General features: G+C 31.4%; 1 protein-coding gene across 1 annotated transcript in view; it reads left to right on the forward strand.

The window, feature by feature from the left end:
• The window catches only part of LOC134697473 (vascular endothelial growth factor receptor 1-like), a 53,925-nt gene that overhangs the window by 13,662 nt on the left and 17,452 nt on the right, over positions 1-22,811 (forward strand). The window contains exons 3-18 of the mRNA XM_063559754.1: positions 421-601; positions 1,288-1,581; positions 3,384-3,523; positions 4,531-4,557; positions 6,490-6,513; positions 10,780-10,966; positions 11,174-11,336; positions 11,870-11,991; positions 15,257-15,592; positions 15,919-16,102; positions 16,611-16,753; positions 17,266-17,464; positions 19,983-20,083; positions 20,951-21,084; positions 21,544-21,673; positions 22,631-22,735. Of these exons, the coding sequence (XP_063415824.1) occupies positions 421-601; positions 1,288-1,581; positions 3,384-3,523; positions 4,531-4,557; positions 6,490-6,513; positions 10,780-10,966; positions 11,174-11,336; positions 11,870-11,991; positions 15,257-15,592; positions 15,919-16,102; positions 16,611-16,753; positions 17,266-17,464; positions 19,983-20,083; positions 20,951-21,084; positions 21,544-21,673; positions 22,631-22,735 (2,470 nt within the window). The remainder of the gene's footprint in view (positions 1-420; positions 602-1,287; positions 1,582-3,383; positions 3,524-4,530; positions 4,558-6,489; positions 6,514-10,779; positions 10,967-11,173; positions 11,337-11,869; positions 11,992-15,256; positions 15,593-15,918; positions 16,103-16,610; positions 16,754-17,265; positions 17,465-19,982; positions 20,084-20,950; positions 21,085-21,543; positions 21,674-22,630; positions 22,736-22,811) is intronic.

A 22,811-nucleotide genomic window follows, 5' to 3' on the forward strand; every position in this document is an offset into this window, starting at 1 on the left:
CCTATGATACCTTCCTGCAACCATTGAGTTGCTTGCAGTTTGCTTATGCATACATGCAAAACAAATCATCATCATCTACCGGGTTGGCACGTACAGGCATCTTGCAAATCAAACATTAAAAGGTTTGTTTTTGCCACAAGCTTGTAATGGATATAATGTTAACCTTGCATGCATGCTAGTTGCTTACAGAAAGTGCAGCAATCACCTTAGTAGCTGCATGCAGCTAGCATCTTGCAATAATAAAAATGATGCTTGCTTGCAACATGCAAGCCACAAGATAGCTCAGAGCATTCTGAAAGTGTGCAGTTTGCTTTGAGTTAGACACACAGTATCTTAAACAAAATATAAAGGCTTTGTTTTATATTACAGCTATAAAAACCACTGCTGTAATAATGAATTAAATTTATTTGTTTTTTGTAGGAGGAACCTAACTTTGTATCCTTGAATATAACAAAGGTTGAACTTAGTGAAAACCAAACTGTCAGGAACTTTGGAGCTTTTTATCATGTATTCAATCCAGATTTCACGTACACAGGACAATATGAATGTTTCTATGTAGATAATGAAAATCTTGGGACAAAAGTTTACATCTATATTAGTGGTAAATATATACAGAGAAAATTATGAATTTAGAGTAAATGAAACGGAAAATGTTCACTACTGATTTAAACTTTTCCCTTATTTTGTAATAAAGATCACTTCTGAATGATAGGGTACCATCAAATAAAAATGTAGTTCAGTGAATAAGGCTTTGATCGATACCAATGGATGTTATAGAGAATGCCTTTAGATTTCTTAAATATTAAAGTACTTGGTGACTCAGGAAATTTATTTTACTCTGAAGTTGTAAGTAGTTTGAAGTTTTCAACTTGAATTAAATGGAACAAGCAAACCCTCTCCTAATGTGGGACAGTGGTGTAACAACAAAACATAAGACCAAATTATAAAATTCAGTTGGAAAAGGTGTAAATCGTCATATCGTTAAAAAGCAGAAATCCAACAAAAACTGAGACCAGACGTAGCAGGGTATTTATACATCCACAACATTAGACTGCAGTTGCAATTAATCATATAGCTGTTATTATGTTAACCCTTAACTTAGAAAAAAATTTGATGGTCTTCTGCATTCAAATTTCAACTAATCGATACTGGCATTTACTTGTAGAATTTTTCAACAATGATTCCAGTAAACTCATATGATCATAATGTAAGGGGAATAAAACGGCAATACTTGTACTGATACCAATTGTACATATTGACTCATTATATCTTGCTTGTACATTGTAGATCCAAATAATTTATTTGCACCAACATGGACACCATTTCTGTTTTTGGCTATATACCATTATAGAAAGGCATATTTACCTTGTCGGGTAACAGATCCATCCACGACTGTCAAACTGATAAATACTGCTGGAAATAATGAGGTTGAGGTCGGTGACAGTACAGCTGTGTCTTATGACCCAAGACTTGGTTTTATACTGCTCTACCCCAACCAGTTCTTTGATGGACAATTTGAATGTGAAGCAACATCCAAAGATGGGAACAAAGACTCACTAATTATGGTTCTAAGGTATCTTAGTAAGTAATAAGAATAAATTTACCTGATATTATATTTTGTAAATGACATTTGGGCATCATCATTGTTCTGTCTTCTTGACATTAATTGATGATCCTTTATCCTAGGATGACACTAACAGCAGCAATAGCTGGAATAAAAAAAATCAAAGGTACCAGATTGTTATTTTGTGTGTGTAATTTAGCCTCATAAGACTCATCAGTGACACCCTGGTATAAAACAAACAATAAGAAAGTCATATGACCCATAAAATCATAAAAAGAACAGATTTGTTTATTTTTTTAGTCTGATACATACAAATATTTGACACTATATTTGATTGCAATTGAATTTCCAAGAATAACAAATACATGTGCAATTAAATAATTTTTGGGAAAGAATACTTGGAATCAATGGAAACAAATGATCACATTTTCCCTCAGAGCTTTCAAGCTCTTTGATTAATATTTACAATGAATAAAAAATATTAAATTTTCTAATCTACCACATCTCATTGGTTGAAATTGGTGTTTCTTTTGCTAGCTAGGTAAAACACTAAGCCAAAAAAATTGTATAAATTTCTGAATGCTACATAGAAGCTAAATTCAATCACAAATTTTAATTGAAAAAAAGTTGAAGGACTGTGCAAGGCTATGACTTTATTTTGTTGTTGTTCTGTATAACAGAGCTCTAGATAAGCTGAGTATTTGCATGATCACGCAATAAAAATAATTGAAAACCCAATGCAAGTGCCCATTGCTGTGTTCTTAAACCCAATTCATGCAAAGGAAACCCCAATAATTTGTCGAAACCATGAGTTCTTTACACGATCGTGAGCGTTGTTTACCCTTATCTATTACATAGTTGTCGCGTAAATCTATTTATGTAATATTGAAAATCTGAAATGTCCTTTCCTTTTAAAAATAGAGCGTTGAAAGGGTCCTTTGTTACAATCCGTTGCTTAAAGGTACACTTGGTGATGAAAACATTTCTATCTTCTCTGTCTTTTATCCAATTAGCATTAGCCATGGCGTCATAATTTTTTCCGTACTTCTCGGTATTAAGTATAACACTCAATTAGCATTGAATTAAAACAAAAGTAAATTTCCAATAAAATTATTGAATAGAAGCATGTTTGAGGTTTTTTTGAGAAAATTATGATGATAACAAGACTCAACTTGTGCTGTCAGGAATCGTTGCTTGAACGCACAGGGAAGTGCAATGGAAGTCCAGGCGTGTTTGCATGCCTTAAATTACTTATATGAAGTCCGCATCGGAAACCAAAAGTTCTAAAAAGGGACAAGTAAATCCAGATTTTTGTAAATAAAATTAGACAAAAACATTGTTTATTTTTAGTTCAACATTTTCAAGAGTATGATAGTTTATATTTCATTTTAGTTGATGAGTGAACACACACATTCAATATCATGTAAATAAAAAAACCATTACATTAAGGAGCTTGGTGGTGAAAAACCCAATTTTATATTGCTTGAGGGGTGAACTGGAATTAATAATGCAATTAAAAAACTAATTCACGCAATAAAATAAAAAATGGAGGGGTAATAACCTTAATTTGTGAATTCTAATCTGGAGGTCTGGTATTATGTAATTGTTGTCACTTTATTATGTTTATATTATATTGAAAAAGCTTTATGTTTCCTTCTGCAATGAAATGTTCAATTCAACTTGTGCTATCAGACACACCAACTTATAAATTAAAAGTGTTTTTTATTGTAAAGCTCATTTTTTAAAGAGTGTAGACTTTAGGTGATTAAATTTAAGGACTTTCTGCAAATATTAAGCTCTTATTATTAACAACTCTTAGGACAAACATCAGCACCCCAGCCAGCCTTACTCGCACCTAAAACTACAGTAAAGATAGGCGAAGAATTTGAAATCCAGTGCAGGACATATATTGACCGAGGAGCTGCCGTATTCATGAACTGGTCATATTCATCTAATGAGGTAAGGACATAACCCTCATCTTACAATCAATGACGTGTTTAGAAATATTTTACTCCTCACTGTTATCATAAAGTTTGACAATTTTTAGGAATAATTAAGTCACTTTAAACTTAGTAGGTTTCCCCAGCTTTAGGGATACCATACCTTGGGTAAATCAGCTTTAGGGATACCATACCTTGGGTAAATCAGCTTTAGGGGTACCAGACCTTGGGTAAATCAGCTTTAGGGGTACCACACCTTGGGTAAATCAGCTTTAGGGAAACCATACCTTGGGTTAATCAGCTTTAGTGGTACCAGACCTTGGGTAAATCAGCTTTAGTGGTATCAGACCTTGGGTAAATCAGCTTTAATGGTACCAAACCTTGGGTAAATCAGCTTTAGGGGTACCAGCCCTTGAGTAAATCAGCTTTAGGGGTACCAGCCCTTGGGTAAATTAGCTTTAGGTATAACTGGTTGTTTTCATAAAGTTTTATATAATCCTCATAATTAACACATAAGAAGATTTTTTTCAAAAACCCTCCAGGGAATTACATATTTACTTATCCCTATCCCATTTGTTTCAATATTTTCAATTTTATATCTTGAGTATAATTGTGACAAATTATTACTTTGGATAAAAAAAAAACATATACCAAGTTTAACAAGAGAAGCTAATATTTATTTAAAGGTATTTTAATTTGAGTTTTGTTGCAAGGTTGCAGAGATTGGGTGATAGTCAGTCAGATTGTTGGACACAGAACTTACCAGTATATATTTCCTTCTGATTTGTGTTTGATCACTTTATCACTAGCATGTCCTGCTTAGTTCCATTTCAAATTTAAAGTTTCACCTGTTTAAAGAAACTAATATCATTCTCCTTCATTACAGTTGATCAAATTGACCTTTTACCAATGATATGTCAAGTTATCTCCCTTTCATATAATTCTGAAGCATGAGTTATCTCCCTTTTCCGAAGGTGTTGGTGCATGCTTTATTTAACGTTTTACTGATGTATAAATTTCTTGTAGAACTCCAGTAATTCTATTGAATTAGAGGTATGTAAAACTGCTTGATTGGATGAACACCATTTTATTGTTGATATGCAAATTTTTCTCTTCTGCTTATATCAATTGTAGAAGGGAATTGTGTTTGTTTAGTTTGCTTTAACTCTTTTTGTTTTTGTTGGGGTTTTTTTCACGTTAGGTGCCCTAGATTATTGGTAACTCCAACTATTTTGATAATTCTTTTGATATTTTGGATAAAACATATTATTGTTAATTTATGTTGCAACTTTGTTGATTATTTGCTATCAAAATGTTTTTGTTTTGTGACTTTTTGTTTGTTTAACAATTTGTCTGTTCAACTAATTTTGTAGGCTATTTTTATTTATTCTGTTTGCTACAGAAATCAAAATAACACCATTTATCAAACCATAACAAACAAAACATCAAAATTGTGTTAAATATAAAGATATATATATTTATTAAGATTATTTTTGGCAGGAAAATTGTCTTGATTTCTTATTCAGAAAGAAGAATTCTTGAGGAATTACTTTTAAATGTTGCAAAATTATTTCGTTTCATCAAATTTAAGATATCTTAAAATTAAATTTAAAGTAAAATCTCTGTTTAATTTGAGTTTTCTAACAAGATGCCACCTAACAAAGGATGTAGTGTGGGCAACTGAAACAATGAAATAAACTGCAACTTTAATTAGATATTTACAAAGACTACAAATCTTCAAAGGAGTAGGTCTGGTAAGAGCCCTTTTTGGCCTCAAAATGTAGCAGTTTTATAAAATTGATAAAATGTAAACTTTTAGTCATTTTTTTAACAGTAGAGTGCTTCTGTTACATAAATATGGGCTATTTTTGACTATACAATGAACATATATCGGGTACTGGCACCTTAAAGTCATGCTAAATTATTGAATTCTTCAAAATTCTAGCATTTTAGTTAAATTTTAGACGGTTTTCGTGTAAAACGAAAGTGGCCACATTCGTGTTCATACTTAATATTGGAATGGATGTTGTATTTTATGATAATTCATAACATATATAAAGGTTAAGGATGAACACGGATGCGGCCACTTTCATTTTTGACAAAAACCATCAGAAAAGTGACATATTTCGGTATATTTGGTTGATTTTTCATATTTGAGCTTGTATTGGATCGTTTTTAATGACTAAAACAGTTCAAATCCTTCACATAAACTAATTGATTCCAATGAAATAGACACTTAAGTGTTTAAAAAGTGGTCAAAATCTTTTGTCAGATGAACCTGAAATTTGAGGCCAAAATCGGTCCTTACCAGACCTACTCCTTTCTTCTATTTCAGAAAAAATGCAATTGAGTCTCATTTTGAGATTTTTCAATTAAGATTAAAATAAGAGCAACAGTTTTACCTTTAAATGGATGACGGTTTGAGACTTTGAGTGAAATATCTTATTTTATCTTATGACTTAGGACAAAAAATTGTTCAGATTTAATTTTGCCAAAAACTTTATAAAAAATCCATTTTTGATCAAATATATCAACTATCATAACTATTTTAATATTTATAGTTATATCTTACATGTATAACGTTAAGTTTAAAGAGTGTTTTAGAATATTTACTAAAATGTCCAGACTTTATCATGGTATTAAAAATATATTAATAAAATTCTCACCTTTTTTTACAAGATATTAAACTTTCATATTGTTTTATTTTAAAATACCACGAAATGAACAGATTTCCATCCAACTAAAAGTAATAAAAATTAGGAACAAAAGTATTTGTACTTTCACATTATATACAGGACTTAAATCTTGCCACAGGTGTCAAAAAATGTATTGGAATCAGTTTTCATACAGTCAAGCAGGCTTATATTTTGAATATTGTAAAAGGTAAAGCAGGTATATGAAATATTCTGTGAGTAGTTATTTCCCCAGACCGCCTTATACATATGAATACTGTTGCATTGATATTATTATCTCCCCTGTTTCTAGCTTGAGAGACCAGTGGATAGTGGGGTAAGAGTCACTGCATGTTGTTCTTATCATTGCACTAACATCACATCAAGCATGTCAGACTAAAGTTTGCCAAGTTATAATGGCATGACATTTTTAACATCTATTCCATTTTTAGTTCCTGCTTGGTTACAAATCCAATGTAGGTAGTAAGTTGCTAGAAGAAAGAGTATTTTTTGTAGTGTATTTGTTAATAAAAAAAAAAATTGTTATTTTTTTTGTTTTATAAATCTAATGGTATTTCCAAGGAGTTGAGAACAATCATCCTTTGAAGACTGAATGTGTGTGTAGTAGTTTAGTCATTAACTGATATTAAAACTGTATTAAATTTTTTGGTTAATTAAGATATTTTTGTTTGTGCTTTTGTTGTAGCAATTGATGAACCATGAACAAAAATGCTAGATTAATTATTGCATATAAAAAATGATTTCAAAATTTCCTCATTTTTAAAAAAAAAAATTTGGCAAAACATTTTCAGTTGCAATTTTTGGCAATTATGAAAACAACAAAACATTTCTGATCTTACAGTTACTTGGGTGGCCCAACTTGTTATCCATCATCTTAAGATACAATAGATTTATCCTGATATTAATTAGAGGTTTGTTTATATGCACAGCTAGGATAAACAGTATTTTTTACACAAAGTTTTACTTTTACACTAAAAGAATAAGAGATCTTTAACTTTTTTTTATGCCAGTCAGTCTACTAGTTGACTTAAAATTTAGAACTCAACAATCATGGAAAGTTAATAGAATATGAGCAGGGCATGGTGTCTATTGTACATTCTAACATGACGTCCTTCAAACGCTTTGAGTACACACCCGTGGTAAAATATGTATATATTAGATTGGCTGTTCTGATTGTACTCCCACGTCATTTTTTTTTATGAATGAAGTACCCGACGTCATAGAATGATGACAATATAATTTACGCATTTTAAGGGAAAATACACGCTTTTGATACCGAAAATCATCACAACAAGGAAACGTAAATAAACGATGCTTAAATGTGGTATAAGCCCATTTTTTCATATACATAGAAGACATATAAGTAAGTTATCATTAAAATTCATCCAAATCTATCTAAATGAGTTTTGTGAATAGTTTGAGCATGTCACTTATTCTGTTTGCTCCCTTCTTATACGCCAATCTAAAAGTGTGTTAATTTATGGGAACGGCAAATAATGGCCTCCACCTAGAGCGCATCGATCCAAAAAAATTGCCGTATTTGTCCTATTAGAATCAAAATAATTCATGGGGGCTTGAATATATCTAGATTTTACCACGGGTTGTCCCTTTATGCCAATAATTTACCCCATGCTATTGCTCAGGGTAAAATATTTGTCATAAAGGGCAAACCCGTGGTAAAATAACGATATATTCAAGCCCCCATGAATTATTTCTTAATTTTTTGTCAATTTTATCTCAAATTCTGTGCATATGAGCAAATTTGAGAATTATATATGATAAAGGCATTGGTGTACTGTCCGTGTGATAGAAACAGACTAACAGTTGAAAATATTGTTAACAACAAGAGTAATTAGGACATTTTATTTACAAATAATAGTTTAATCAGTGTTAAGTTTCAGCAGTCCTGATCATCAATAACAGTTGTCACCATTATATTATTATTTAGCCATCAATTAAGACCTAATTTACCCTCGTCATCATCATTTAACACTTAACATTCATAACATGTCATCTATAAGGCATGCTTCATCACATACAACTAGAAGCTTAGTGTAGGGATGGAACTTGTATCTCATAGTAATAATTATTTGACTTATTTATGTTTTTATTATGATTAATTTAAAGCTTTGTTAATGATTTGTCTAGTGAATTAGAACTCTCTAGGTTTAGAGCGGATCACAATGCTGATTCAATGAAGGTGTATTGTCACTGTATCAGAGTTGGTTTTTTTCACCAAGAAAACTTAGTTAAATTTCTGTATGATTCTATTTTATAATGACACACCGTTATAAATTAGTTCTTGAAACTTGGACTTGAAACTAGAATGAACCAATCATAGTGAAGGAAACAAATGATGCAATTATTGTTAACAAAAAAAACAAAAAAACACATGGCAAAATTGGCAGAAAAGTATAATGAGCTTCAATAAAAGTATATATGTATATGTCATGCATTTATGAAATGCTTAAAATATAAATAAATAGGAAATATCAAGTTTACTCTGCCTAATGATCAGCTTTGTTTGAATACAATCATTATAACATGTAGCAACAATCATCTGTGGTATACTTATTTTTAGAGCTGCACTGCATCAGATATAAATCAATGTTACTTTATTATTCTTCTCATAAGTCAGTTATACAGATTCAGTCTATCGTTATAATTTAATTTGGACAGAAATATGAGTAGAAAAAAACTGATTGAATATTGTCTGTTAAACTATACTTAGACATGTTAGATGTATATTTGCATCCATCAACGATCACAAATGAAAATCAAGTTGAATATTCAATGCTTAAATGCTCTCATTAAACCATGTAAAAACAGAAAGCAGGGTTTGTTTCAATGAGACAGCAACTCATCAGCAAAAGCAAACTTGAGGAGGGTATATATTTTTTCTCAACAATAGATAAATGACATCTATTCCATTGATCATGTTGATAGAAATCCCCCTTGAATCTATGAAAGTTAAAAATGAACTAAAGAAATGATGAATAAAAATCCTATCCAAGATCATTCATCAACCTCGGGTTTACTAAAGTTTTCAAGGCTCAAGCTTGTCTGCGATGAGGACTGAAAAGTTCCATTTCTATCAGTCCGATCACTTATAGCTCAGGGTATCCTCTGTGAGCTAATGATCATGACATGTTCTTCATTGTTGAAGAGGCATTCTTCTCAGATAGGTGATCATGCAGTCAAATATTTGAGACTTAGTTGTTTCACTTATTTGTTTAGTTTTACCAATTTTCTATAGTAGTTATTTGACTAATCAGGTAAACTTTCATTATGTTCAGTTCAATATATTCTTTATGTATAATATAACGACATTGCTTGTTAACTCATACACAAATTAGAAGAAGCACAAATAAAGACATAAAGTCTGCAAATCAATAGTTAGAAGAGGAGACAAACAACCTGAAATTGTTTACTCTGAGATATTTTTGTAGACAACTATTTACTGAAAGCAGAGATAATCTTTGATTATCTTAACACTCAGATTTCTCACTTTTATCTGTGTAATGAACCTGTTATGTAAGGATAATTAATTGTATTTTTTATAAGGTGTGTGTTTTACCATGGTTATAAAGAATGATCAAATGATATTGAAATTATAAAAGATATTTAGACATCATTGCTATCTTGGGATTTTGCCAGTTCTTCAATAACATTAGTGATATCATTTTTAACATGTATGGATTATCAGAAAAAATTCTCCATATTCTTTTATTAATTGGAAATGTCCATCAAGCTAGTCGTTGGCATTTCCCTTAAGACTTGACCAATTTGTATGAGTAGACAATAGATACAATATGACTTTTGAAAAACTCAATTAATGATCAACTGCAAATGTTGATGTAAAATTTGATAAGAAAGATTAAAAATATTCACATTAATCAGGGGAGGAAACCTAGTCTGTATGATTAGTAGTTGGGGGTTTGTTAACGACCGATTTCCTGTTCAGATAACATCCCATTAAGATGTTTGAAGTCGGTTACATGATCTTAATATTATAGTTGACACTAGTTAAGGCCAAACAAAACAGTTATTTTATAGAAATTGGAAATATATGTCAAAGAGACAGCAACCTGACCAAAGAGCAGATAACAGACAAACATATAACATTTTTATTATTAATCAATGTTAAACTAAATACATGTACAACAAACCTGAGAAAACAGTCCAAGTCATTCCAGCATATAGCAACATTTTTAAGTCTGGTATACATTTATTTAAATTCTTTCTAGTCCATTCTTATTCAGGGCTAACATGTTTGTCTTCATGTTGTTGATTATGTCATAGAGACAGACCCTGAGAAAATGTTTTGTTTTCCCAAACTGGATTTATTATTCATAGGACACCAATGGACTTTGTGGCTAAGGTGACCCAGTAATTTAAATGTTCATCAAAATACAATTTTTTACACAAGGTTGCTCTAATATCTAAAAAAAAAATTGACCAAAAATCTATCCATGAAAATTGATACCTAAGAAAATAAAGGAATTCTTAGTAGTTTGAATTGAACAATTTCTTGGAACAAAGCTGTTTGTAAGTTTTATAAATGTTTGATTCCATATTTCAGAGATCAGATCGAGTACATTATACAGATCCATTGCGAGAAGTTTCCTCAGGAACTTATGACTTTGATGTTCTGTACAGCAACCTAACAGTGATAAAAGCTAAGAAGAGTGACGAAGGTGTATACATGTGTAAAGTTCTGACACATGATGGGAAATCTAATAATGTTAGCACTATTATAAATGTTATTGGTAGGTGTTTTTAACTTTTTTCCCATAAAATTCTCTTATCACATTTTCAAATTTCCTTGAAGCTGAAATTAGAAAAATGTTCATATTATTGGGATACTTGCCCAGTCACATTATTCACACTGATAAAAAAACAAAAATTCTGATTTTAAAATGATATGTATCTGAATCCTATTTATAAGTTATTTAAACACTCTTTTTCTTTCACAGCTGCAGATTTCATTTCATTAGTACCTACCTCATTAAAAGTGTATGGAGTTGAAGGTCAACAGGTGACCTTGAGAGCAGAATATAGTGGATATCCTGACCCTAATATAACATGGTGGCATGAGGGTAGACAGCTTCAGACTTTGGAAGGAGATGTGGATGTTACGTATGTCAAATCAATATATAATGTATAGTTGTTTTCATGCAGAACTACAGTGTGTTCCTATCTATTGTCTATCTGTCTGTTCAGTCATTATTCTGTCAAGGTTAAAAGTTAGGATATATAACTGTAGTTTTTTTCACATCAACTTTAAACCTTAGTTGACAATTTAATTATGATTTAACCTATTGATGAAATACTTCTATGCAAATATAGAGCTTTGACCCAGATTTTGTGGTTCACTGGACACACACATATTCTTGTTATAATCTCACCTGGCTGAAGGTTATCCTTGGCAGTTTATATGAGGACCAATTTCAATATTAACAACCAACAGGCAATGGTTATGATCCCCTACAAGATAAGATGGTATATTTCAAAATACTGGTATTCAGATAGAGTCAACATTATTCTTAGTTTTACTGATGAGTGATACAGGCTCTTTACAGTGTCTAGTATGATTTTCTCTTTCTGAATTTTAAAAATAATGACACTGTATATCTATGTAGTACTAATAAATCATATTCACACATTTCCAGAACTACCTTGAGAGCAACAGCTTATACTGTAAGGAAAGTAACAAAACAGATGTCTGGTACATACACAGTTACAGCTCAAAATACCCTCAGTTCATCTAAAGATATAGAACTCATTGTTAAATGTAAGTGATCATATGTACTCTAGGGACCATCTCAAAATACACTTGTATCATCTAAAGAGATTGAACTGGTTGTTAAATGTAAGTGATCATATGTACTCTAGGGACCATCTCAAAATACCATTGTATCATCTAAAGATATAGAACTCATTGTTAAATGTAAGTGATCATATGTACTCTAGGGACCATCTCAAAATGCCCTTATATCATCTAAAGATATATTATTGTTAAAAGTAAGTGATAGTTAGTAGTTCTCTAGGTACCATTTAAAAAAAAAACTCATATCATCTAAAGATATAGAACTGATAGTTAAATTGTAGTTATCTAGGGACCATCTCACAACATCCCTGTGTCATATGAAGATGTAGAAATAACTGTTAAATGTAAGTGATCTGATGAACTCTAGGGACCATCTCAAAATACCATTGTATCATCTAAAGATATAGAACTCATTGTTAAATGTAAGTGATCATATGTACTCTAGGGACCATCTCAAAATGCCCTTATATCATCTAAAGATAACTTATTGTTAAAAGTAAGTGATAGTTAGTAGTTCTGTAGGTACCATTTAAAAAAAAAAACTCATATCATCTAAAGATATAGAACTGATAGTTAAATTGTAGTTGTCTAGGGACCATCTCACAACATCCCTGTGTCATATGAAGATGTAGAAATAACTGTTAAATGTAAGTGATCTGATGAACTTTATGGACAATCTCAAAGTACCCTTGTATCAACTGAAGATAAAGAGTTCTTTCTTAAATGTAAGTTCACCAGGGACCATCTCAAAATATCCTTGTAACATCTAAAGATATTGAACTGACAGTTCAATGTAAATGATCATTTGAATAAGAAAATAAGATGTGGTATAATTGCCAATGAGACAACTCTCCACCAGAGACAAAAGGACACATTTATAGTTCTCTTGAGACCATCTTTGATTTTAGCTGCACAGTTTAAACCTCTTGGGTCCCTTGCAAAGAGAGTGACCAAAGCAGTTCTCATGAATGTGGATTCCAGCTTGATGAAAATTGATTAGGTTACAGAGATAATACATGTATCTGTGTTAAGTTAATGTATAAAAGCTTAGCTCACAATTAAACAATGTTGAAAATCATCCAGCAACAATTTAGATGAAAAACAAAAATAAAATATCTTACTATGAGGTATGGGTGATGATCATTGTAGCAGTAAGTATTGTTTATTTGGTGACCTGTGTTTGCTTAAATGTATGTCCTTTTGTCTCCGGTGGAAAGTTGTCTTATTGGCAACCATGACAGGTCTTCTTATTTTATATCTACATGTATTTTTTATTATAAGAAGTGTAGATCAACTTATTTTCACAGAAACAAATATTATCTGCAGCTACAAATGACAACTATTGAAATACAGGTTCCTGACTTGGGACAGGCACATGCAGAATGTGCCAGATGGGACGTGTTTGCTGGCTCCAAACCCTCCCACTAACTTGTGACAGTGTTGTAACAGTACAGTGTACATCAGAACAAACTTAACCAGTTGAAACAGGCATAGCTCATCAAATCAATACAAAGCACAAAAAACAACACTAAATACACATAGTACATAGTGAGAGTCCTGCAGTTACTGACAGCTATTTCAAAACCAATACAAACAAAAAAATTATGTATCTATGTCTAAGATATCAATCAGTACATATCCAACATCCAATGGATTTAGTGTAAGACATCAACTGTCATAGAAAACTATGGCCTTGTGATAGTATTCTGTGAATTCATTTATTTTCGTGGGTATTAATTTCCATGGATTGAGTAAATCTTGCATTTTCATGGGTACTGAAAATTCAGAAATTATTGCGTGCATTTATTATTGCGATTTTGTCATTTTAGACTTAAATGCGATTTTAATTTTTACGATTTTGAGAAAAATCCTGTGAAATTCATATCAAATATTTCAAAACGCGATTTTAAATTATTGCATTCACAACTCAGTCGCATTTTTCGCAATAATGAAAACCTCGCATTAATTTCTGAATTTACAGTATTTGATTTCATGGCCAGTGATCAGGAAGGATGTGGGCCCTGTGCCTGTAGCGCATATCGACCAGGAATGGCGCATAGAGTGACCAATGTAAGCGCCCACGTGGCGCACAATATTTTTCACTTCATTTGGAAACGTTTTGGATTTCAGATCGTCATTGTGTTCTGTGCCGCCATGTATGTGTACACAACTGTGTGATGTTCCTCCAATGATAGGAGCACCTATATATTTTTGGGGCGTCTCAGGTGTTTTCCTATGGTTATGATAGAACCATGTGGTATGACTGATTACCCAAAAAACGTAATTAACCATCATTCATACCTGATCATTCATGATATATTTTTTTATAAACAACTTTAAATTTGAAATTTGGCTTGTACAGACGAGTTTTGTCTCTTATCTTTTAAGTTAGCTATATTTTAGCTTGAAAGCCCCAATGACAAAGCCTTTTTAGGAGTATAGTTTTTGTCTCCATAAAAGGCGCGTAATGTTGTCCTTGTCAATTTTTGTTCTTTGGCTCGTTTTGACATTTTGTAAACATGCCTTCAGCGAATTGTTGTTCTATCAATGAATGATACTCTCTACTGTTATTCTTGTCATCATGATGAAGTAATAATAATACAAGAAGTGCAGAGCCGAGGAAATGTCAGAAATGTCCTCTAATACGGATCATCTGAAATAAGTATGGTATTGACGAAGACCCAAATTTAATGTAAAAAATCATAAACATGAACAAGGCAATAGTATCAGTTTTAACATTGTAAACAAAGATTATCTTAAATATTGTCCGGTTTGGAACAAAATATTGTATATTCATTGAAATTGAAATTAATAAAATCACAAGAAACAATAACCAATATATTTTAAAATTAGAATCATAAAGGCAAGTAATACCACCTCTTGGCTGATTTATACACCTTTTTTTTTTTACTGTAGTCAATTCATATGGCCCACTCATTTGACAACATGGCCCATCATTTTTTTAAATGGCCCATTGAATTTAATTTTGGGGGGCCCTGGGCCCATTGAGAAAAAATCCTTCCAGATCACTGCATGGTTTTGTCAATCTCTGCATACAAAACCTTTAGAAATTTTGTCGTTGAACATTTGTATCTGTGGTTCACTTGCACCCACAAAACCCAAGAAATTAGTATTGAATGAATAATAATGAATTCACAGTACCACCAGCAGCAGTAAGCCAATTGTAGTAAAACTAAATCTATTTATTACAATATGTATTTATTGACAGATAAACCTTTAGTACAGATAAAGTCCACTAAGCTAGGAGATTACTACATACTCAACAAACTCTATACCATAACATGTAACACAGAATCAGTACCACCAGTAGACTTTGGTGATATATGGATGGAATTCTCACCATGTGGCATCAATCTGTGTAATGACAATAGCAGACAACAATGGAAAAAACTGTCTGATTCCAATCTGAAGGTGGAGTACGAGGCTCAGGAAGGGAGTGGTTTCCAATTAATGTTGTATGCTTCTCAGACTGGAGTGTTTAGGTGCAAAGCTAAAAATGAAGTTGGCAATACAACATCTGCAAACGAAATAGTCAAGATAAGTGGTAAGAGTATACAAATGTATATGGCAAACTATTTTGTTTTCTAGTCTGTGCATCTGTCAGTCTATCCCTCTATTAAGTAAGGTAAAGCTCAGTTTAATGCAGTAAGCACTAGTTTGGGTCACAACAACTTGAAACTCTGTATGCATGTTTTTCTTTTCATTCCATTTCTGTCAAAAACTTTTGTTGTAGTGAACATTATTCATGCATTTTGTGGCATCATCACTTCTTTACCATGTTAAGTGAGTGGTTGATAAAATATTATATATTTTGTATGATCAAACATTGTACAGGTGAACAGATGTTAATTACCATAATGTATATTATAGAAATGGAGGAAGGTTTATTCTTACATGTGTCCTACGTCACACCAATAGAGGAAGACAAAATTACAATTACCTGCTACGCCACCTTGTGGGAGTATAATATAGTTAATGTATTGTACCGGGAGGATGGATCAGATACACTGCAACCAATAGAAAATGGGAACAGGACCACCGTAACTATAGGGAGGTAAATAGAAGGGATAATTATATTATAGGGAGGTAAACAGAAGTGATAATTATATTATAGGGAGGTAAATAGAAGGGATAATTATATTACAGGGAGATAAACAGAAGTGATAATTATATTATAGGGAGGTAAACAGAAGTGATAATTATATTATAGGGAGGTAAACCAAAGTGATAATTATATTATAGGGAGGTAAACAGAAGTAATATTTACCTCATAAAGTATTACTCCTAAATTATGTTTTCACTATTCTATTTTATTTTTTTGTTAAAGTTGCAAAATTTGAATTTCTAAAGGGAAGGTGCTGAGTGGCCATGGGAAAAATTACGGAGAGGGAGTATTAATGAAATTTAATTTAAAACAGCTGATTTTTGTCCCAAACTGAAATCAGTGTGAGTGTTGCTGGCCTATGGTGTGTTTCTCGATGTTTTGTTATTACAGACATACACAAAACCTTAAAGACTTAAGCTAAATTTTAGATTAATGATGATTTTTCTTTTGATTTCAGATCTGCATTTTCCCTGACTGTTCAGCTGGTTATTCATTCAGTCCAACTATCAGATACTGGTTCCTATGTTTGTCTGGGTATGAAACCCAATAGCAGTAGTAGTATAGAACCAGATAGAACAGAAAAAAAGATTACAGTTAGAGGTATTGTATTCTATTTGCATTTTATATTTTTAAAAGTAGAATTGGATGGACACTATGAGTAAGACATTCTTAATTACTGGTGTTTTGGATTAGACAGGTATAATACTGTAAATTTAGAAATTATTGTAAAATTTTTAATTATTCCAAAATGGTGACTGAATGAGTATCATAATAACAAGAACTGACATTTTGATAACTGCATGAACCATAAATCTATTTGCAAATTTTTCGATAAAACAATAATTAAACTGGCATATTTGTACTTTCGTAGAAAAACACAATAATAAATGCACATAACTATTGTGAGTTTACAGTAAACAGTTGAACTTGTGTAAAGTAGTCACTAATGAGTAATAATAAATGTAAGGTGATTGGAAATCTTTAAAGAAACTATTCAAACAGACAATCATATTCTAAACACTTTGAATAAATCCTGTTGTCTTATTTGTGGAAATTTACTATGGAGAAATAGGAAAAGTAAAATCAACAATTTCTATATTTTTCTTCAACAGGGATCATAAAACCACATTTAGCTGGAGGATCACATGAACAAGATACAAGAATCAGTATCAATGAAGGCATATCTTACAAAGTGGCCGATTGTGAAATGGTAGGGGTACCCAAACCAACCTACCGATGGTTTAAAGACAACAAGTTAATAGACGATGACAACAATACGTTAGGGATCTACTTCACACACAACAATAAGAGGTTTGTACAAGTTAGATTATGTTTTAGGACGGGTTAAAGTTTTATATGTTTCATTTTAGTTTTTTATTGTTTTTATTTTGTCGCATAACTTGTTTGACAATTAGTGTTAAAATAATCTGCTAGCTTTCATGCTCCCCTAGTTTTTTTTTGTTTTTTTTAAGTATGCCAATTAAATTTTGAACTTTAAAAGTTGGCAGCTGCCAGATAGAAATGTTATAATGTATATTATGTTACAATACATTTGACAGTATAAACATCACAATGATGAGATATTTAACCGTATTGATTATGTAAGAATACATTTTATGGATGACAAAGGAGTAGGGGCATTTAGCCCTAGTTTTGGCCTAAGAAAATGAAATGTTTGATAACTATTTCAAATTCACACATAATGTTTAGAACTGCATAGGGTCAAGAAATATAAATGAAAAACATTAAGATTTGTATCTGATGACGTCACAATTACGTCATAATATGTACTGTTTTCACAAACACAATGAAAAATACAGAATTTATGCAGTTTTCTGACTTTATTTCCGTTGTGGAAACATCCTGCGCTGGGGAGAAACAACAAAATAATTTAACTCAAGCTTTATTATAACTATTGTCATTATCTCACCAAATATAAAGTTGTTTCTTGGGTGCGCACATACTTTTGCAGTCTAAAATATACTTCAAATTTAATGAATAAACAAGGAAAATCACGAAATTTAACAAAATATGCAAATTAGATTATGATTTGTTGCCATGGTAACTTTATCGATATCAAATTTGTTTTGTTTTTTTTAGTACCTTATACTTTAGACAAGTTTTCAGTAATTTAAGAATATGTATGATAAGTTTAAAATTTGCACTTATTTCTGGGCCAAATAAGGGCCTTATTTCCCCTACTCCTTTGAGAATGATGAATGCTTGCTTAAAATCATATTTTCTTGTAGTTATTTTGTAGAGGAATACATATGTAAGTCTTCTACATAAACTTACAATCATTAATTGGATTCTATGGAAGCACATATAAATAATTAATTTGTTATCAAATCTGTTAATGAACTGCACATTTGTAACTCTTTACCTAAAGTTACATGTTCTTGACTTAGGTTGTTAATATTTTTCTCAGACATAATCGAATTAATCAAACCTTCATGCACAGAATTTTATGAAATTTTATACACAGAAACAGACAGTTTTCTCAACAATTTTTTTTTTTTATTTTCCTTCGATTCTTCACGTTACAAATATAAGAACTCAGTTTGTCAGTTGACACACTTTACACTTTGTAGGTTATAGCTATTTTTAACATCAATAACTTTGTCAAACCATCATATAATATTAAGAATGGCAGAAGTTTGATATCTAATTTAGAGATTAAATCTGAAGCAAAATTATTTGTTTTTCTCCATTTTTTCCATATTTTGATAACAGTAACATTTCTACTTATTTTTTTTTTTTTTTTTTTTTAATAAAATAATGTCTTTATTGCACTTTTCTTTGCTGTTGTAACAAATTACTCGACCTACAGCAGTTGGCCGAGTATCCCTGTGAATAAGTCACTGGATAACCAGGGAATTTGTTCAGTGAATTCATATATAAAATCATAGTTTGTTAGTTTTACAGTTCATGGTTATTACATACATTTTACAAACTATATTGTTTCATGATTACGGAAAGTGTACAGTTTTGTCCGGTTTTGTTTCTAAAGATAAAACTTTATGATCGTTGACCTTTAACCTTATTGATGAAAACCGTTGAAGCTGGATTAATTTATATGTTTTATTGATACACACGAACAACTTCAACTTTAAAATTACATGTGGTAAGTTTCGACATTTCTACTTATTAACTTTCACACTCCATGTTAAATTTAATTTGGTTATGAAAAGTTGCATGATTACTTATTACTACTAGAAGTTGTGTCTTGTAAAAGAAAGAAAACTGTACAGACAAAGTCTTGGTGAACATCTTAGTTCTACTTATAGATATAAAAAAAATGTGGTATGAGTGCCAACAAGACAACTCTCCATCCAAGTAACAATTTTAAAAATTAAACCATTATATGTCAAAGTACGACCTTAAATCTGGAGCATTGGCTCACACCAAACAGCAAGCTATTAAGGGCCCCAAAATTACTAGTGTAAAACCATTCAAACCAGAAAACCAAGTCTAATCTATATAAAAAAAACAAGAAACAAACGACAACCACTGAACATCAAGTTCATGCGTGCATATGTGGTTCTTTTATTTTACATAATTTGAAGGGCCCACTGTGATGGCTTCCATCCTGTTGTTAATTTACTGAATAATTCAGTTTGTATTGTTGAAATGTTGCAACTGTGGTAATTTTCTAATACATGTATCTTATTATGTTTGTTATTTCAGTTTGTACTGTTGTAATGTTGAAATTGTGGTAATTTTCTAATACATGTATATTATTATGTTTGTTATTTCAGTTTGTACTGTTGTAATGTTGAAATTGTGGTAATTTTCTAATACATGTATATAATTATGTTTGTTATTTCAGTTTGCACATTAATGAAACTTCTAAGATCCACAGAGGTGTTTATACATGTGAAGCAACAAACCGAGGGGGCGTGGCATACAGTAACTGGACTTTATCTGTTGGTATGTTACTATGTTAAGGACAAAATGAAAAATGACAAAGGCTTAATAGATATAGGAAAATGTGGTATGAGTGCCAATATAAAAGTGAACCATTATATATAGGTCAAGGTACGGCCTTCAACTTGGAGCCTAGGCTCACACAGAAGAGTAAGCTATAAAGGACCCTACAATTTACTAGTGTAAAACCATTCAAATGGGAAAACCAACAGTCTAATCTATATAAAAAATGATAAAACACTTAATATGAACCACATAAACAGAAGACAATCACTGAACATCAGATTTCTGACTTTTGTGCAAGGCAAGGACAGGTGCAAACAATTGCAGCAGGATTAAATGTTTTAATGGTGCCAACCTTCTCCCTTTTCTTAAACAGTAGTATAACATCACAGTATAGAAAGACACACTATTAAATATCAATTGGAATGACTTAAACTCAATCTACATAAGTTACTATCTGTCTATATATGTAAATTTTTTAGAGCATTTAGGTCTTTTTGTAGTAATTCAAGTGCCTTAATTGAACCAGGTCACAATTTGAATATAGATTAGGGGGCTGTGCTACCCCTAATTGAAACATTGTTCAAAAAGATTTTTTTGTTTGTCACTAGAATATTTTAATTGGCCCCAAAAAACACTTTTAAAACATGTCTTAAATTTGTAATATTCTATTTTGAATGCCTCCCTTACTTTATATAGCAGGCATAACAAAACAATAGACAAGACAAGATACCTTTTAACCTGATTTCAAATTATGTAATTTTATGGCAGATAACAATGATAACACAGTCATGTTATTTTAACCTTGTTCAGAATATCTTGATGACCAAGAGATGATCCTAGAATACTGATTGTCATTTATTGTAGGTGAGCTGAATAAAGGACTTCAAAAAAGACACGAAACGGAAATAATTGTGGGAGTGGTTGTCGTAGCAACAATAATAATAGTAATCATAGTCATATTGATGTGTATACTGTACAGACGTAAAGCAGCAGCACTGGTGAGTCATGAGTTAGAATAAAGAATGCATAGATACCAGGATTTTAATTTTGTACCCCAGACTCATTGAAATCAGTTCTGCCACTTTGCTCTGTTAGAAATGTTTGTCATTCCTGTAAGATCTGAGGACCTGTTATAATTGACAGATAACCTTTTCATGCAAATCCATGCAATGATAGAATCTATATTTATTAAGTAACTGACTTTTCCTTTTAACATACTGAAGTAATATGATCTCAAGCAGCTTTGAATTGAGGTGTGAATATAGTAATGATTGTGTGAAATTCTTATCTGTACACATTTCTTTTATTAATTAATTACTGTGAAGCAGTCATAATGTAAAAGTGTCTTGATTTAGTGTTATTTTTTAATTCATAAGGCAAAATATTTGTAGTAGGATAACAAATAAAAAGGACATTTTCTATATTCTAATTGTATTTTATTGCTTTTGTTTTTTTAGCATAAAGAACTAGAGAAAACATTGATACATCCAAGTGGAGATTATAACCCTGATATTCCTATTGATGAACAAACATCCTGTTTACCCTATGATCCAAAATGGGAGTTCCCAAAAAAGAGGCTCAGACAAGGTAAACTTTCAGAATCTTTCAAATTGCTATTTCACAATCTAATGCATATATAGTAGAAGATGTGGTATGATTATCAATGAGACAAGTTTCTCCACAAGAGACAAAATGACACAGAAATTAACAACTATGGGTCACTGTGCAGCCATCAACAATGAGCAAGCCCATTCTGCATAAGCAGCTATATAAGCAGTCTGTTTATTTGCTAACATGCAAAACAAGGGATATACAGCCAACAGTAGAACTATATATGTATGCCCCCCTCCTAGCTAGGCAAAGAGGAAATTAAGTGTTACAGTTGACTATCTGCCTTTCTGTCCATTCCTTTGTCCCATTTTTGTTTCCACACTCTTACTTCAGTTTTCCTCATCCGAATTTTTGGAAGCTCATACACAATGATAAGATCTTTGTTGATTTTAAGATAAATCCTTGCAGACAGGATTTGAATTTTGGTGGTAGGTCAATTACTTACTAGAGTTATGCTCTTTGTTACTTAGAAAATAGCTTTCTTTGTTTGTTTCTATTTTATGGCTTACACAAGTAAAGCTAACACGAAAAAAGAAGTAAAAGAACCAACACATTATCGAAGAATATACAAAAACAATTGACTCCACAGAAATTATTACATAAAAAATAAAACCAAACGGTGAGAATATGAAAATACAACACAGCAAAAAATACCTAAGACTTGAATAATAGGACTTTTAAAAAAAAGAAAAAATAGCAGTGACATCAAATGCTCTCAAACATTATTTTCACATATTAACAGCAAGAAAATTACAAATTTTAATTTAAAAATTTAAGTGCTGATGATAATAATTGAATTGTATTATGAAACTAAAGTAAATCAAACAGTGTTAGCATGGTTAAGAACCAAGTTTATAAGTAAGGAGTCGTTTGTTAGTTTATCATTTGAAGTACTAGCCCACAATAAGAAAAGCTTGCTTTGCATTGTTTTAGGTATGGTATTAGGTCAGGGTGCCTTTGGTCGTGTCATCAAAGCAGAAGCTATTGGTATACAGGATTCTGAAGATGTCTCTACAGTAGCTGTGAAAATGGTTAAAGGTAAGTCATTGGAAGTGTAAAACATTATTCATTTCTAGATTATTCTTTTACACTGGTCATATTCAAGATATAGTGG

The sequence above is a fragment of the Mytilus trossulus genome, chromosome 14 (assembly GCF_036588685.1).
Source record: "Mytilus trossulus isolate FHL-02 chromosome 14, PNRI_Mtr1.1.1.hap1, whole genome shotgun sequence".
Classification (NCBI taxonomy): domain Eukaryota; kingdom Metazoa; phylum Mollusca; class Bivalvia; order Mytilida; family Mytilidae; genus Mytilus; species Mytilus trossulus.